The 17908-nt window shown below is 35.2% G+C and overlaps 1 protein-coding gene across 6 annotated transcripts in view; it reads left to right on the top strand.

Annotated features, from left to right (window-relative positions):
* The window catches only part of DIAPH2 (diaphanous related formin 2), an 830745-nt gene that overhangs the window by 41556 nt on the left and 771281 nt on the right, over positions 1 to 17908 (top strand). For 4 of the 6 annotated variants that reach the window (XM_040999826.1, XM_040999825.1, XM_040999823.1 and 1 more), the window contains exons 2-3: positions 3666 to 3698; positions 6769 to 6945. In XM_040999826.1, coding sequence (XP_040855760.1) covers positions 3666 to 3698; positions 6769 to 6945 — 210 coding nt within the window. Of the gene's footprint in view, positions 1 to 3665; positions 3699 to 6768; positions 6946 to 11806; positions 12168 to 17908 lie in introns of those variants that run through there. The other 2 variants (XM_040999824.1, XM_040999827.1) reach the window with 2 other exon arrangements.

The raw sequence follows: 17908 nt of genomic DNA, 5'->3' as shown, positions 1-17908 counted from the left end.
ACATACATTGTAAATTATATTCACTCATGGGTGTTATAATGAAAATATATTTTAATTAAGCCATTTTCTTTTTTTTTAACTTCTTTTTAAATTGTTATTATCATTTTATGATACAATTCCATAGGCCCTGGGTTTTCCCTTACCCTGTCCCCAAGTCCCCTCTCCCTCCACTGAGTTCCCCTGTATTATTACTATAGTATAGTTCTTCAGATATAGTCATATGTCCATCATTGCAGGCATGGACAATGGCAGAGTCCAGCATCCTATTGTCAAGATATAGTTAACAGTTTCATTGTGATTCTATCCTTGGTGTGGAAGTAGAGATGCATCCTGCATTGTATCCTCATATCTGGATATGATATTCTCCATTTCACAGTTACTATACCATCCTCTTAAATGAAAAGCCACAATACAAAATTAACAATAGAAAGAAAAATAGAAATTTACAATGCCATGAATTTAAATAACATGCTACTAGATATGTATTTTAAAGGACAGATCACATAAAAAGGACCATTTTTTAATCTTGTAAAAATCAAATCTTTACTATGCTCTGAACTTTTTAATTTTTGGTGTTGTTTTTGTTGTTATTCCTGAGTTCTTTTATACTTTTTTTTTGGTAAATTTAAAGAGACAATTGAGTGACAGGAATAATTTATACTCTATTATACATCATTCACTTGTAACTTACACAATTATTTTTATACATTTTAATATACAATGGCCAAACTTACTCATTCTGAAACAAGTATCTGCTATATAGTTTTCCATTTTAGTACATCACATTTGTCTCTTTTTCTTGAATACTCATAGAATTGTAAAGTATGCTACTGAGTTTATAAACATGATACTTATGAAAGCAGAGTTTTTTTAAACTGTAGATCAGTAAGGCCTAGTAGGCCATTGTAGTGGCTTTGATTTGCATTGGAAACAAAAGTAGCTATTGGAGATTTCAGAGCTGACTTCGGTGTTCACAGTATCATTTTATCTACTGTGCTTGGAATGTATTTTAAGGGAACAAAGATCGAAGCAGGGAGACTGGAAACAGGTTAGATGGGCTTACTATGAAAAAATTACATAGTAGTTGGTGCTGCTTTGAGTCAGACACTTCTGTAGAAAGATTACTCTAGACTGAAATAGTTACTGGGATTTTGAGAATCAAGGAGAAAAAAGAGAACGGGTAACAGAAATATTAGATCTAGACAAATGGAGTGTTGGTGATCCCATTAACATTCATGTTACCCTCTTAATTGTAAAATGAGAAGCTTTAACCAAATTATCTGATTCCATACAATACTAATTGTCTCTAACTCTGCTGTGTAGTTTAACATGAACCAAAAGTATATTAATTCCAAGGAAGTTAGTTGTTGGGAGTAGATTGGAAGAAGCAAGTCACTTTTCATAGTAGCATTTGAAAATATTGCTAACAATTCTTTTTTCATTGTGTCTGTCTCCATGATTAAATCGTCAACATGGATTAAATTGGCATACAGATTTGAAGTGCTTCTGCCATAATGCTAACTTGGGGAAGTTGACTAAAGCAAGTAATAGTTTCCCTTAATTGATGTTCTTGCCTTGGAGATACAGATTGTTTGCAATTTTGAGTTTATAACCCCAAAAGGATAAGATGAAAAGGAAAGAGGAGCTGCTTGGAGAATTGTATAATCTGTAAATACTAGGTGGACAGGATTATGCTCATATGGTACCAGGGTTAGGTGAGATACTTCTAATAGTTTACTATTTCTTGCTCTAATTTTATGTTACAGGAAATCATGAAGCTTCTTCACTGTGTGTAAAGCACCTTTTCTAACCTATTGAAAAAATCATTTATTATTAAGATTTACTTATTTTTATTGGAAAGGCAGATACACAGAGAGGAGGAGAGACAGAGGAAGACCTTCCATCTGTTGATTCACTCCCCAAGTGACTACAACGGCTGGAACTGTGCCAATCCAAAGCCAGGAGCTAGGAGCTTTTTCTGGTCTCTGGGGTAGGTGCAGGATCCCAAAGCTTTGGGCCGGCCTCGACTGCTTTCCCAGGCCGCAGGCAGGGAGCTGAATGGGAAGTGGGGCTGCCGGGGTTAGAACTGGTGTTCATATGGGATCTTGGTGCGTTCAAGGCGAGGGCTTCAGCTGTTAGGGCACTGCGCCAGGACTGAAAAAAATTTTTCAAAAGTACCTGGCAGACTTCTAGAGTGAATTCAACTTTCTTAAAGTGGTTTCAATTTTGATATAAATAATCTCTATTTTTTTTCTTAGGAAAGATTGATAGAGGTTTCTGTCAGCAGGATGTGATGGAGACATAGCACAAAGATTAGAAGTTTAGAATTGTAACAGAATTAATGGATTAAAAGTAGAACAGTTATATATATATATATATATATACACACACACACACACACACACATACAAGGAAGGGTGATTTTTAACAACACTGCAGTAAAACCTGTTTTTGGAGTTCGTGGGATCAAGGTATTCTCACTTAAAACTCACAATGAAATCTTCCTTCAGAGAAAAGACTACTTTCCTTAGTAAAAAGAGATATGAGCATGCATGGCCAAGTTGCTTCAAGTTATTCATCTTCTGCTCTTAGAAGTAAATGTATGCAAAGTGGCAAAAGAGTTCAACTCAGTTCCCCAAACACAATTTAAAAATGTCTCATTCTTTCCTAATCACATCTTAATTGGCATTTAAAGGTACAATTATGTGGTATATAATTGACTTGCTGGTCATCAGTGGGCCGCATGTATAGTGATGCTCCCATGTGATTATATTGCCCTAGGGATGTGGAATCTCAGTTTGTGTAATTGTATACTCTATGATGTTCACACAATAGTACTGTTGCTTAACAACCATTTCAGAATATATCCTCATTGCTAAATATTGTTAAATCAAAATTATTACACAGGACCATATTTATAGCATAAGAACTGCTCTTAGCAATCATAAGTTACTTGTGGTATTTTCTGAATCATGAAATTTGGATAAATTGTTAAGTATTTCTTTAGTGTTGTACTTTTGTATGCTTTAGTGCTGCATATGTTATATTTTTTATAAACCATTGTATTTTATGAACTAGGATATACTATTTCTAGTCATTCTTAGTATTAGGTGTTGAAAACCACATGGAAGACAGAGGTGTTTGAGAAATAGTGTATATTAGCAGAATCATTAGGTTCAACTTTATAGTATGTATTAAGATATCTGAATATTCATCAATTTGTTTCACTGAATACAGTTCATTAGTATTTAATGTGACTTTTTTCTATAGTACATGTTTTTAATTGAGATATCTTGAAAACCTGAGTATTCCTTATGGAACTTTGAAAAAATTTCAAGGGCATATGATTTTGATATATCTTTTGTTACATTCTTGCACTGTGGTGTTGATGTTGGATTCAGATCTGAATTTGGGGACTTGGGAAATACATTTAAAAAAAAAAGCCCTCCACCAATTTTCTATTTTTAATTTTTAAAACAGTTATGTGTCATTTATTTTGTAAATTATATATTATGGGTATGTTTAAATTTTATTTATTTTTTTTACTGGTTTAAGTTTGTAAAATAAAACATAAAAGTCCTTCAGTTATTTTCTTGTTTGAACTATGATTTTCTCTTATCTGACTAGTATTTCTTCTTTTTGTTTATTTCCTTTGATTTTAATAGAACATTCAAATAAAAACTTTGGCAGATGATGTGGTAAGGTGGTCTTAGCACAATATTATTTCTTATGCATGCTGACTTTTTTATTAACATGGGTGGACATTAAAGCATCAACATATGTATGATTTAAAAATCTGGATATTTACAAAGTATAATACAATTTTTAATATTGTGACTCTTTCTGAATATTAATAAAACATTGTGTGAGAGCTCAACATTTTTTTTATCTTCATCACAAGCATTTAAATTAAATGTTTTTAAGATCTCTATGTAAATCTAGACTCTGGAAAATAGATTTTTTCCATTTTTTGATGGCCAAATAAATTGATTGAACATATCTAATATTAATATCAGAGGAAATTCATTTCAAATAAAAAGGAAATCAAGTTCATTGTGTTAGAGATATTCTATTTAAAAAAACTAAATATTTTCATTCTGAGTCTATCATAATTGCTAAAACATTTTGGGCTCAAAAATTTTTAAATGTATTTTGGAGGTAGATACTTTATATAAAGATATATATTTTTATTTGAAAGGCAGATTTTTACAGAGAGAAAGAAAGAGGTCTTCCATCTGTTGGTTCACTTTTCAAATGGCTGCAATTGCTAGAGCTGAACCAATCTGAAACCAGGAGACTGGATCTTCCTGTGGGTCTCCCATGTGGGTCTTCCATGTGAGTGCAGGGTCCCAAGGCTTTGGGCTGCCCTGTACTGCTTTCCCAGGCCACAAGCAGGGAGCTGGATGGGAAGTGGAGCAGCCAGAACATGATCCGGTGCCTTTATGGAGTGCCATTGCTACAGGCACAGGGTTAGCCTAAAATGCCATAACATGGGCCCCTGGCTCCAAATTATGACTATGTTCTCTTATCTCTATACTTGTAAGTGATAATTAAAACAATGTAAGTTTTTTGTGTGAAATTACCTGTTCACAAATAGTGTAAAATATTTAGTGCTCTAACAAGGCAAAAACCTGTTGCTTAACTTCATTTTCCTAGCAAGACATAGGTGATTGTAGAGGTGAAAATAAAGAATATTATGGAGGATCAATAAATACTTAGTAAAAAAGCTACTCACTACAAAAATAAATATTAAGTAATATGGACAGAAAGAGTTATGTCAATTTAATTGCAAGTTGCACATTTAAATGCTTTCATGTCCACCATATCGTTTCATAAACTTTGAATGATATATACATATACTCAGCTTATTTAGGATTACAATTTTTCCTTGGTTGTTTGAAAGTAGACTACATATCTAAACCAACTTAATTTCCCTCAAAGAATTTATTAAAAGGAGAAATTTGAAAATATTTTTCAGAATTGCTTGAAGGAATAAATCTTAAGTTAATGTATAGACTGAGAAAAGAGCCAGAGGCTCATGAATTTAGATGCATTTCTTTTTCTGTGAAATGAAGGAGTTGGTTTAGGTGATTATTTCAGTTTTTTTCTCAGTGCTAGAGTATTCTGATTTATATAATCTCTTTGTAAACAACCATGTACTCAAATCATTTTTGTAATCCGAAATAAGCTGCTTAAGATTGCTAACATTTCTTTCGAAGTGTATGTTTTAGTTGAAAAAAAAATGTTCTTTGAATCAATAAAAGATATGTTTCCTCAGTGGAAGTCAACGAACTTTCACATAAGCTCTGGTAATAACGTCTGTGGTGTTTTTATGTGGTTAAATAATTTATAAGGACTTTGACAGTGAGGGTGCATTGTCCTCATATCTAACATGTCTGCTTATGTAATGTGAGCTGAGGGGGTGCATGTGCTTCCTAACAGAAATCAGAATAAAACTGAGCTACTTTCAGTTTTATGCATATTACTAATTTTTGATTTCTGATGTCTTGTGTTTACATGCAGCTGAATTCATTAACTCACTTTATGTGAAATACCCAGCAAATTACTAGAGATTGTACATGTAGTCAATGGTTCAAAGTCAATATCCAGTAAATAACAAGTTTTTTATAGCAATAAGATATTTATATTTATGTTGCATTTATAGTATACAGGAATTCTTTTTTTTATGTTTTCCTTCCATAATGGTCCCATTTTTTAAGGAAGAAAAAGTTAAGGAAAATAATTATAGGATAAACAGCAGCATAATAATGGCAACTGATGATGGTAAACATATCTATTTAAATGTTACAGTAAGCCTGTGGTATAAAGAATTTTATCCCTCTCCCCCCCCCCCCCCGGTTTTAAAGACAAGGACATAGTTATGGATCAAGTTTCTTGCTTAGAGCTATGTAACTATTTGCTTGGCAAAGCCTATATTCAAATCAGGCTATCTGACTTGCATTGACAAATAATCAATATATACTTGTCACAATTTTTGCCACTTTGAGAAAGAGAAAAATTATCATAATTTTATCCTAGAATTGGATGTATCAATAAACTGTTCCTGTTTTGTTACTCTTTTTTTTTCTAAAGATTTGTTTTATTTTTATTGGAAAGGTAGATATACAATGAGAAGGAGATACAGGGAGAAACATTTTCTGTCTGCTGGTTCACTCTCCAAGTGACCACAATAGTTGGAGCTGAGCTGATCAGAAGTCAGGAGCTTCTTCCTGGTCTCCTGGCCAGGTGCAGGGTCCCAGGGCTTTGGAGGGCTATTCTTACTGCCTTACCAGGCCACAAACAGGGAGATGAAAGGGAAGTGGAGCAGCTGGGACAGGGACACGCCGATGGACATAGGGGATCCTGGTGGTTGTGAGGCGAGGACTTCAGCCACTAGGATACTGCGAAAGGCCCTGTTACTTTTTTTTTTTTTTTAAATGTTCTAATGTTTCTATTAAAAACACGTGCAACTGGCAACAATCATAGAACTTTGAACCAATATGTTTTTCACCTACTTTGCAAAACAGACATGACAAGCATTTTACTTTTGAGAAAGATTTCCCATCTCCGCACATCTGAGGTTGAAGAGTTGCTTCATGGCCTCATCACGGTACAATCTCTAACTGGAGCTTGTTGCTGAGAGTAATATCCTGTCAAGAGACCGTAATGATGTATATTATAAGTGCCATTTTTATGTTCTAATTCTTCATTCTTCACCTTTGTGGTTTTGATGTTTTTCTTAGCTTTTTTTTTTTTTTATGTTTGCAGCGTGACCGAATCACGAGTTTTAGAAAATCTACTGTCAAAAAAGAAAAGCTCCTTATTCAACATCCTATTGATTCTCAAGTTCCAATGAGTGAATTTCCAGCAGCTCAGCCATTGTATGATGAAAGATCTTTAAATCTGTCAGAAAAGGAAGTACTGGATCTCTTTGAAAAAATGATGGTAAGTTAGATCCCCTGATTTTGCTGTAATTTTCAAAGGTGCATTCCTGGAATATTACCAGAGTCAGTCCATTTATTCAGACTGTAAGTATATCATTTAAGGAAGAGAACAGAAACTTGGTATATACGTTGTTTTTTTTTAAGATTTATTTATTTATTTTAAATTATTTATTAGTATAAGCATGATAGGTTTTATATACTATATAGATAGAATTCTGATAACAGCATTTTTCTCTTTCTCCCTCTCCCTGCATTCCTCAATTATTCTTTCTTGTTTTTATTTTTGTATTTTACAAAAATATCATTTCAATCCATTCTGTAATCTCAGGCTTAATGAAAGGCAGAGTTATGGGGTCAGGAGCGTTGGAAGGAGAAGGAGAGAGAATGAGAAAAAAAGAGAGCTTGACCTTATATCCACTGATCCACTCCCCAAATGGCTGCTAGGAGAGGGCTAAGCCCAAGCCCAAGCCAGGAGCTTCATCTAGGACTCATGTATAGGTTGCAGGGGTCAAACCATTTGTGCCATCTTTCACTGCTTTCCTATGGCATCAGGACAGAGCTGGATCCAACGTGGAGCAATTGGGACACAAACTGACTGCATATGGATTGTTGTCATCTCAGATGGCAGCTTTACACACACAATACCACAATGTCAGCCCCAATATATAGAATTGTTTTCATTAAGTGTCTGAGTTTAGAAGTCCTTACTGCTTTGTATCTTCTACCATGAGCTTTTCAGAGCAGAGAACAGTATTACTTACTCTTTTCTTGAGTAGTTAGTGTTATTTGGCACCCTGAATCAGTTTTTCAATTAACTGATTTAAGTACCCATTTCTATAAAGCAAAATTGGCTCAAGTCCACTGTTCAGAAAGCACAGAGTCTCTTGTTGAATAATGAAATGAAGTTTCAAGTGCAGAGGCTAAGACACATTACCGGGAACAGAGAAATGATTTTGCTTAAATTTTTTCTATTAGAATTTTGTATACATTTTCTAACATATTTTGTATGCTTTTTATTTGTGCTCCAAATCATATCTTATGTTGGATAATGAATATCGTGTGTTGCAGTTTAAGGTAGGAACAGAGAGAAATGAGGCATCTGGATCATGTGGCTTTCATTGGTTAGCTTTGCCAGAGAGCAACTAGAGCTCCTGTTTTGTTAATTCACTTATGTAAAATTCCACATTACTATCACTGCCATTTTTTGTGGATGTGTATTATATGCAGTTAAAATCCATAGAAGTTTCTAAGGTCCTTTAACTATGTCAAAATGAAAAGTTAAGGAGTAAGTGTTTGACATAACAGGTTGGTGATTTGGATACCTGTTCCAGCTCCTCTGCTCTGATCCAGCTTCCTGTCAGTATGCATTCTGGGAGATAGCAGATGATGACTGAAGCACTTGGGTTTTTGCCATCCACATGGGAAAATTGAAAGTTTACAGCTCCTGGCTTTTGGCATGGTCTGTTGGCATTTAGGCAGTAAACCAGTGGAAAGAAGCTCTGTCTTTTCCTTTGCCTTTCAAATAAAATGAAAACGAAAACAAAAATAATAAAGGGTTCAGCGCCAGTGAAATCTAGATCCTTCTACTTTGCCCAAATGGAATAGCTTGTCAATATTCCTTGGCATCACTATTTTTCTCCTCTGCCTTTAATGGCAGAGGAGAATGGCCTTTAATAAATATTTGGTGAGTGGTTTTGCAAGAATAAAAGTTCCCTTTTATCTTTGATGCTTATTTTATACCTTTACTTTGTTGTATAAAGCTGTTCTATATCTATTCTTTACTGATGACCTTCATGCTTAATTTACTGAGTAAGCTGAAGTGATCGGACAAGAACTTCTATAGTGTGTCTTGTGGCCTGTTGAGCTAGATGAAGTTTTCATTTCCTTATCCTTCTTTTTATAAGATCACATTTCTTTTCAGCTTCTCAAGGAGATTTTTTATATGCTTTTCTTTTCTGCTACCATTCCAAGAGGCATACAAATACATCATTCCATCTTTGTTTGTTAACAAATTATTTTTATTTGATATGCAGATTTTACAAAAGAGAGACGGAGGGTGGAGAGAGAAAGTCTTCCATCTGCTGATTCACACCCCTTCCAACCTCCTGCAGCAAATGGCTGCAATGTCTGGAACTGTGCCTATTTGAAGCCAGGAGCCAGGAGCTCCTTCTGGGTCTTCCACATGAGTGAAGGGTCCCAAGGACTTGAGCCATCCTCCACTGCTTTCCCACAAATAACAGAAAGATGAGTTGGAAGTGAAGCAGCTTGGACACTAACTGGCACATATGAGATGCCAGTGCCACAGGGCAGAGTATGAACATGCTACACCTTAATGCCAGCCATACATTCTTCCATCTTATAAAAACTTTCCCTTGATCATTTCTCTATTACTAGTTACCCCTCCTTATATTTGCCTTTCTTTGAATCAAGGTACCTAACAATAATTTTGTTAAAAACACCCTGTTTCTGGTAGCTGACCTTTCAAATTCTTTCCTTTTAATTTTTAAAAAAATTTAAAAAATTTGTAGTATTTTTCATGAAGCAGTTTTATAGGTATAGGATTCTCTCTTCCACCTCCATTTCCTCCCTCCACTCTGTACCCCCTATAGTGTTTTCTCTCATATTATTACAATACTATAATTCCTCAACAGTACTCACATATCTGACCTTGAGTTATTTAAGTGTATTATGACTTTGTAGGTTTAGGCAATGATAGAGAGTCTAGTACCCTATTGTTAAGATATATTCAACAATTTCTTTAGGAGTCCTCCTTTATTAGGGAGTAGAGATGCATACTGCACTGTATCATTACTTCTCACTATGCTAGTTTCCATTCTACAGCACATCTATAAGAGTATATACTTGATTACCTATATATCTATTGACCTTGTATTTTGCATGAAGTTTGGCTTATAGCAGAGAGAACATATATGATATTTGTCCTTTTGGGATTGGCTTATTTCACTGAGCCTAATAGTCTCTACTTGGGACCTTTATTTGCAAATGGAAGCATTTAATTCTTTTTAGTGGCTGCTTAGTCTTCCATGGAAGGGATTTATCACAGGTTTTTTATGTTCATTCCTCTTTTGGCAGGTATCTGGGTTATTTTCTTATCTTCATTATTACAGATTGTGCTTCTCTTAATGTAAGATTGCAGGTCATTTTCTCATATGCAGATATTATTTCCTTTGGATATGTTACCAGGAGTGGGCTAGCTGGGTTGTATGATAGATCAAAGTTCACTTTTCTTTATTTGCACACATACCATTAGTGTGTTTGTAATGATGAGCAAAAGTTTCTTGGTGTTCTCAAATTTTCAATTTGTTTTCAACATTTGGAATGACTTAAAACTTTGTACACCGTTTTTATTTTGTGGTCTGATTATTAAGTGTGCTATTTTATCAGAAAAGTTTTTTCTTTAAACCTGTTATTAAATACTTATTACATACATGAATGTGAGTTGTAGCATATGACTCAGTACCACATTTTTTCTAATGTGAATTTTCCTTCCATTGAAGTTTATTATAGTAAGAAAATGTTAGTCAGATGTTATCATAATGTGTTATACTTTTATTTGTCTAGTTTATGTTTTTATATTACATACTCAAACATAAATTTATATTTATTTAGACATGAAAATATATTTATACTCAGAAGGAATGCTGGATCAAATAGTAGTTCTATTATACTTTAAAGAAAGCCTCATATTTTTTACAATAGCTCTTCTAATTTTCATTCTTACCAATAGTGCAGAATAATTTCCTGTTTTCTGCTTTCACCAATATTTCTAGTTTTTGGACAATAACAATTATGAAGTGATATTTCATGGTTTTAATTTGCATTATGTTAAGTGAAGTCGCATAAAGGAAAAAATACCATGTACTTTGACTTATTTAGAGAATCTTAAAAAATTAATTTTATTGAAGTAGAGGGTAAAATGATGGCCAAAGGATAGAACTACCATTATGTTGGAATAATACCTTCAAGAGCTGGATTGTACACGGTGAATGTGCTTACACTTGATCTTAGCCAAAAGGCCAAGAAACGATGTTGAATGTGGTTAATATACTTAATTCTTGACAGTTACTGAAGACCAAGAGGTAATGTGTGCTAACTACAACATAATTATGCATGATAGATTTAAGCATTCATATGTTAGTATGTAGTTTAAAACATCATGGTGTCAGTAGTACATATAATTAATATATTCTTGAAATTTTCAGAGAACCTAGTTCTGTGATTCTTGCTATAAACATAACTAGATCAAGTCATGCACATATATATAGTTTAAAGCATTGTACATAGTAAAAATACATTTGATCAAGTAAACATTTATAGTTTAGATCAGTGTATACTATTCTATAAAAAAGATGGTAATGCAATAAGTATACGATATTTGGAGAAATTTTATTTGTCACATGTACTTAAATAGCAGAATGATGGATCTGTGACTGTTTATGAAAAACTATACTGTTGTAATAATATAGGGGAAATCAGTGACGGGGAGGAGAATGAGGAGGATAGGAAGGAAAATCCCTGAGCCTATGGAACTGTATCATAAAAAAATTTAAAAATTAAAAAAAAAATTTTATTAAAAGTACCAACCAAATGACTTACAGAAAAATCTTTTAAGGTGTGTTCTTTCTTTTTAAAGTCCATTCCTACATTAAATAGATTATATATTATACTTAGCTTGACCACACATGTTTTATAAAAAATGGCTTGTATAATAAATGAGCATAATTTTAATTTGTCATGCACTGATGGCCTAGGTCTGAAACTAACAGTTTGTTTTTTTTCTGTCATTTTTGAGACAGTGCCACAAAGTAGGTCACATCATTATACCCCATTTTGCGATAAGGAAATTGAAGTTTAGAGAGAGCCTAAGAAAATTGATTTATTACCTTGTCCCACCTATTAAGGGCTGAGCTGTAACATACATTCATAAAAACTTAACAAATTGGCATGTTTATAACATTTGCTTTTCATCTTGTTTCACTTAAGCTAAATATAAAATTGCTTTTTGTGTTCCTTGCACACATATTGAGTGGAAGTAGAAGGCAACTCAGAGGTACAGAGGGTAGCAGGTAAAGCCATCCTCAGAAGGATTATTTGCTACTGATGACAGAAAGTTTTATGTAATTGCTTTTTACAGAGCATCAATTGGAAAGAGAGAACTTAACAATGTAATAATGGAAAACTGTTCAAATGTCATTATCGCAGGTAATTGGGAGGAAGCACTTAAATAATTTCTGTTTCTGAAAGTTAGAAGTAGATTTTCAGATATGAAATTCCCCCTCTTGTTTTTTTTTTTTTTTTTAAATTTCACTCCTTTGGGTGCTGTTGATAGACTTTTCTAGAGTTTAGAGAACTACAGCATTAATGTTTAGGCCTAAATACTAATGTGTATTTTATGATAGCATATCCCAAGTTGTAAAACATTTATCAAATAACATTATTTACAGTTTGAGCTGCTACACAAGAAATAAATTACTTTAAAATTGCTAGTATAATTTATTACATGGAATTCCTAGATAATGTTATATATTGGTGTGACTCTTGATGAGAAACTTAACAAAAAGCAATGTTCAAACACAACTCTATCTTGTCATGGTAATTGAAATTGTACATGTGCATCATACCAATCAACAATTCTCATTGTATAAACTTGTAGTTTTAAATAATAGGGCTAAGTCCAAAATGACTGTAAGACTTTTTTAAATACTAACTTTTAAATTTAATTACTGGAAAATTCTGGGACTGGAGGAAGGCCACAGCACCTGCTGGGTTGCATAAGACTCAGGCCTGTGAATAGACCAGGTGGGGGAACCTTGGGGACTACCTTGCTGGGCAGTTGATTCCACTGGTGAGCATGAGAGCTGGGACTGGGGGTGGGTCAATCTGGGCAGACCTGCAGTCTGCAGTAATCATCAGCCAGCATTTGGGCTGGGTCTGGGTGCAGGCCTGGGTGGGCTAGACTGCTGCAACTGCTGTGGCATAAGAGAACCAGAATGGGTATGGGCCAGCCAGTTAGGCTATAGAAATAGGTGGCAAATGCTGAGACTGGGTACAAATCATATCAGGTTGGACAACAGTACCCACTGGTTGGCACAAAATTTGAGGATTGTCATGGGCCTGGGAGTGGAACCATAGTCACGCCCCTGTTGGACTACAGCTTGTGCTGATGAGCCTACAATTGAGGGATGAGGGTGAGCCAGGTTGGTCAAGGTGGCAATACCCATCAGCATACATCTGGGCTGGGTCTATTCATGGGCCAGGTCTTGGGTTGGATTGGGCTGAGCTAAGATTCAGCACCCATGGGTGTGCACTAGAACTAGATGGAATGTGGGTTAGACCGGGCTAGGCCATAGCACATACTGGAGCATGCAAAAACCAGGGCTGAGTGTAGGCCTGGTGGGGGTTTTGTGGGTTGCCCAGCTAGGTTGTGATAGCTGCTGGTATGTGAAGATGGGGCCTGTGGTGATCTGGGTTGGGTTGGGCCACAGAACCCATCTATTCACATAAGAGATGAGGTTATGGTCGGAACTTACCAGGCAGCTGCATTTTCCAGTGTGTGCGTTGAATGGTGAAGGTAACAGATTGAACCTGGCTGCTCACTAGTTGGTGCACACAAGAGTCAACTCAGGTCACTCCAGGCAAGGTTTTTCAGGAGATTCCCCAACTGGATAGTTAAACTCAAGCCCTGGTCACAGGGAAAATCACATGTGAGTGCATATATTGGGACAGCAACTCCCCAGTTGCTGATGCATGTGCAAAGTCAGATTCACAGAGAGGAGGAGAGACAGAGAGGAAGATCTTTCGTCTGATGATTCACTCCACAAGTGACTGCAACAGCCGGAGCTGTGTTGATCCAAAGCCAGGAGCCAGGAGCTCTTCCGGGTCTCCCATGTGGGTTCAGGGTCCCAAGGCTTTGGGCTGTCCTCGACTGCTTTCCCAGGCCACAAGCAGGGAGCTGGATGGGAAGTGGAGCTGCTGGGATTAGAACTGGTGCCTATATGGGATCCAGGTGCTTGCAAGGCGAGGACTTTAGCTGCTAGGCTGCTACACCGCGTAGGTCCAGGTTAGAGTTTTTTTTTTTTTTTTTTTTGCCTTTGAATAAGTGATGTTTTAATTCAATTTTCCCTGAATTTTGAAGTATCCATGCATGCTATAAAACTCAGTGTTACTTCTGAATTACTAATCTTTTTTTATAGTTAAGTATTCTCGTAACGGAACAGTTTAGTGTGTCCAAGTTCAGTGCCTTCTGTTTGCCAAATACTTTGTCATGCTGAAGTTTGACAGCTTCTGATTCAATGACAGATTTTGTTAGGTGCAGGGGCCATAAAAATGTCCAGTACTATCCCTGCCACAAAGGTGTATTTTGTATGGTCTGTAACATTGGAATGGTTTATAAAAATATACATTTTTAGATGGCCAAGGAAAAGACGACTTCCTATGTATTTCAGCATCCAGAAATAGTTTTGTTCTGTGCATGATGTTAATTTGTTTATGCATTACCTATGGCTTCTTTGTGCTAACTTTGAGTAATTTAACAAAGACTATATGAATATAAAGTGTAAAAATTTGCTTTCTGTCAACCTAAAATGTTTGCCAGCTTCTGGGCTAATGCCTATTCTCTAACTTGTTGATTTACTACCACATCAGGTGTAAACTATCAATTTTGGTAGTAATTTTTCCTCTGTTAAATTTTTCTCTTAGTGATTGAAATAAATATAGGTATATATGAATATACTTTAAAAATTCATGGAAATGAGATAAAAATAAATTTAATTGGATGCAAAATGTACTTCACAATTAATACATCATTTCATGATATGTACTCATGAGATTTTTGAAAAATAAAAATGTTACTTGGTGAATAATTTATATCAAAATCAAGTTTTAATTTCATTTCCACGAAGTTAAAGTACTGCCATAAGTCACAATTGAGGAACTAACCTTACTTTATTGAAAAATCACATACATATGTTTCCTAAAGGGTGTGTTATATAATATATGCATAATTAAGAATGGGAAAACAGGAAATAAACATGATTTTAAATGTTTCAAAGTGAGTCTATTGTAAAAAAGCCTTTACTGTCTTGATTAATCATTTTTATTGAGAGGAATGCTGCTGTGGCATTATTTTTTGTCTTGCTTAAAATGAAGCAATAATCTGAAGGTATAGTTCCAAGTTCATTTTATTTTGATATTTGGCTTAATGTCCATCATAGTTGAAACATAAACTTGATAAATATGTGCAGTTCCAAAGGGAAGAAGTTAGCAACACTTATTAAATCAAAACAATGCTTTTTTTTTAAAGATTTATTTTTATTATTATTTTTTTTATTGGAAAGGCGGATATACAGAGAGGAGGAGAGACAGAGAGGAAGATCTTCCGTCCGATGATTCACTCCCCAAGTGAGCGCAACGGGCCGATACTATGCTGATCCGAAACTAGGAGCCTCTTCTGGGTCTCCCACGCGGGTGCAGGGTCCCAAAGCTTTGGGCTGTCCTCGACTGCTTTCCCGGGCCACAGGCAGGGAGCTGGAAGGGAAGCGGGGCTGCCGGGGATTAGAACCGGCGCCCATATGGGATCCTGGGCGTGTAAGGCGAGGACCTTTAACCACTTGCGCCACCGCGCTGGGCCCAAAACAATGCTTTTTTTAAAAAATTCAGTCCATGAGTACAACCAAAGTTTTCCTACTAAAATGTGACAGAAAGAGAATGAATGTTTGAATGAATGAATGAATGAATCTTCCATCCTTCCATCTCATTGCACCTAGAACTGGGCCAGGATGAAACCAGGTGCCTGGATCTCCGCCTGGGTCTCCTACTTGAGCACTTGGCATGTCTTCTGCTGCCTTCACAGTTGTATTAGCAGACACAGGGATTGGAGTGGAACAATCAGGACTCACATGGGATGATGGTGTCATAGCCCTACTGTGTGTTAATACCTGCTCCCTCCAAATTATATGTATGCTTTTCCCAAGCAATGGGTGTATATCCACATTCCAAATAGTCACCTTAATGGTTCTAATCTTGTTAGGTGAGTTTATTAACCTTAGACTTGTTATTTCTACAGTGTGATTAGGGATAAAAAATGGAGACTTTTGAGTAAGAGATATAACAGGCATTTTCTTGTTCCTTTGTGCTTGCACTATTGGTATTATCTTATTATCCTCCATTTGTTGTCACTACAAAAGCTTTTGTGAGCTACTTTTCCATTTTGTGAGGGTTAACTTAGTTAAAATTAGATAAAATCATCTGTAAAGCCTCCTGTCCAGGTACATGTAAGCTGCAATATGTTTAAGTACACTGCAAGTGAACAAATTATGTTTTGTGAATATGTATTCTTCTTGTATGGTACCTCATGTACCATTTGGGCCTATGGATCCACTGAGAGCTGTAGCATTTATGCTCATTAAACATTAGTAAATCTTTCTTTTGTTTTTTAATAACAATGTTTTCCAGATCTCGGTGAAGTCTTTCTGTAATTTATTCTGGAAAACACTGCTTTAAAGTTTGAGCTCTGGATTAAGAATTATGGGAAAGTAAAAACGATTTTCATGTTCTAACATTGAAATATGTGTTCTGCATTTACATTCCTGATGGTAAATGGATATATGTAGGTATTCAAAGTTGCATCCTTCCAGTAGAGCCTTGAAAACAAATATATTGAACAATCATGTGCCATATATAGCAATATTCACTTAGTATGATTCTTTTATTTATTTTGACTCCACACTATTTTTAAAAATAATGTATTTAGACAGCTTTCCCTCCCCCACCACTTTGTTTTTCATTTGAGTTTTTGTATGTTATGTGATTACAGTCAATTAGGGTAAAGTTAACTGAATATTAAGAAACATGAGATGATTAATTAATGCCAGGCTAAATTGACCACTTGTTTAATCAAGTAGTCAGTCCTTGATACATTCATTGGAATTTTAAGATGAATTATATTGTCCATTCTAGCCTATAGACACTTGAAATTTGCAGCACCATTTAGAAAATAAACTAAATATATGTTGTGACTCTTCACTAATCACCAAATAATCAAACATAACTTTAATCCCTGTCGTGCTAGAATATATTTTCAAATATTTCGATATCGCTGACTCATTCTTGTCAGAGGTACAAATTCTTACAGAGAGCACTTGAATAATTACTATTAAGAACCAGAAGGAAGGAGATAAGCATTGATTGTGATGTGGCATTCAGAAATAAAAACAAAGTATAAATGTAACCCTAAGTTGCATTTTAGAATTTTTAGAAGGAACAGTAGGAAAGGCAGAGATATAAAATAATAGAGATTTGATATTTACCTCTTGTGAAGCAAAACAAAAATAATGGAGGAAATAGAAAAATAGAAGCTCATACTATAAGGACAAAGTTTTAAACTTAACTTTCCACTCATTATTGTGATATTTTTACCTATTTAAAGATATTGTTGCCTATCATATTGTTATCTATCTAAAAATTATATGATAGAGGGGAAAAGGAAAGGAAGAGCATGAATACATTGTCTCTGTGTTGGTGGTGGTGTGTGTGAGAATAAATGAGAGTACAAATGAATAATAGCTGGTTCAAAGTCTGACATCATTTGACTATTGTGCAGTTTTCTTTAAAATCATTATTTATTTGAAAGTCATATTTGTATATAAAGAAGGAAAGACAGACATCTTCCATATGCTGCTTTCATATGCTATCTAGATAGCTTCAATGGCTGGGTCTGGACCAAGCCAAAGCCAGGAGCTGGGAGTGTCTTCCAGGTCTCCCACTTGGACGGCAGGGACCAAGACCTTGGGGCATCTTCTACTGTTTTCCCAGGCCAATAGTATGGAGCTGGATCAAAAGTCGAGCAGCCAGGATAGGAAACAGAGCCCATTGGAGATAATGGCATCTCAGGTGGCGTTTTTTCCCTTTTGTTATATTGTTAGTTCCTCTCACACAGTTCTTTA

Source organism: Ochotona curzoniae, unplaced genomic scaffold, assembly GCF_017591425.1.
Source record: "Ochotona curzoniae isolate NIBS_2020 unplaced genomic scaffold, NIBS_Ocur_1.0 scaffold_1852, whole genome shotgun sequence".
In the NCBI taxonomy this organism is placed as follows: Eukaryota; Metazoa; Chordata; class Mammalia; order Lagomorpha; family Ochotonidae; genus Ochotona; species Ochotona curzoniae.
The sequence above is the reverse complement of the archived record's forward strand: the minus strand, read 5'-3'. Positions and strand labels throughout refer to the sequence as shown.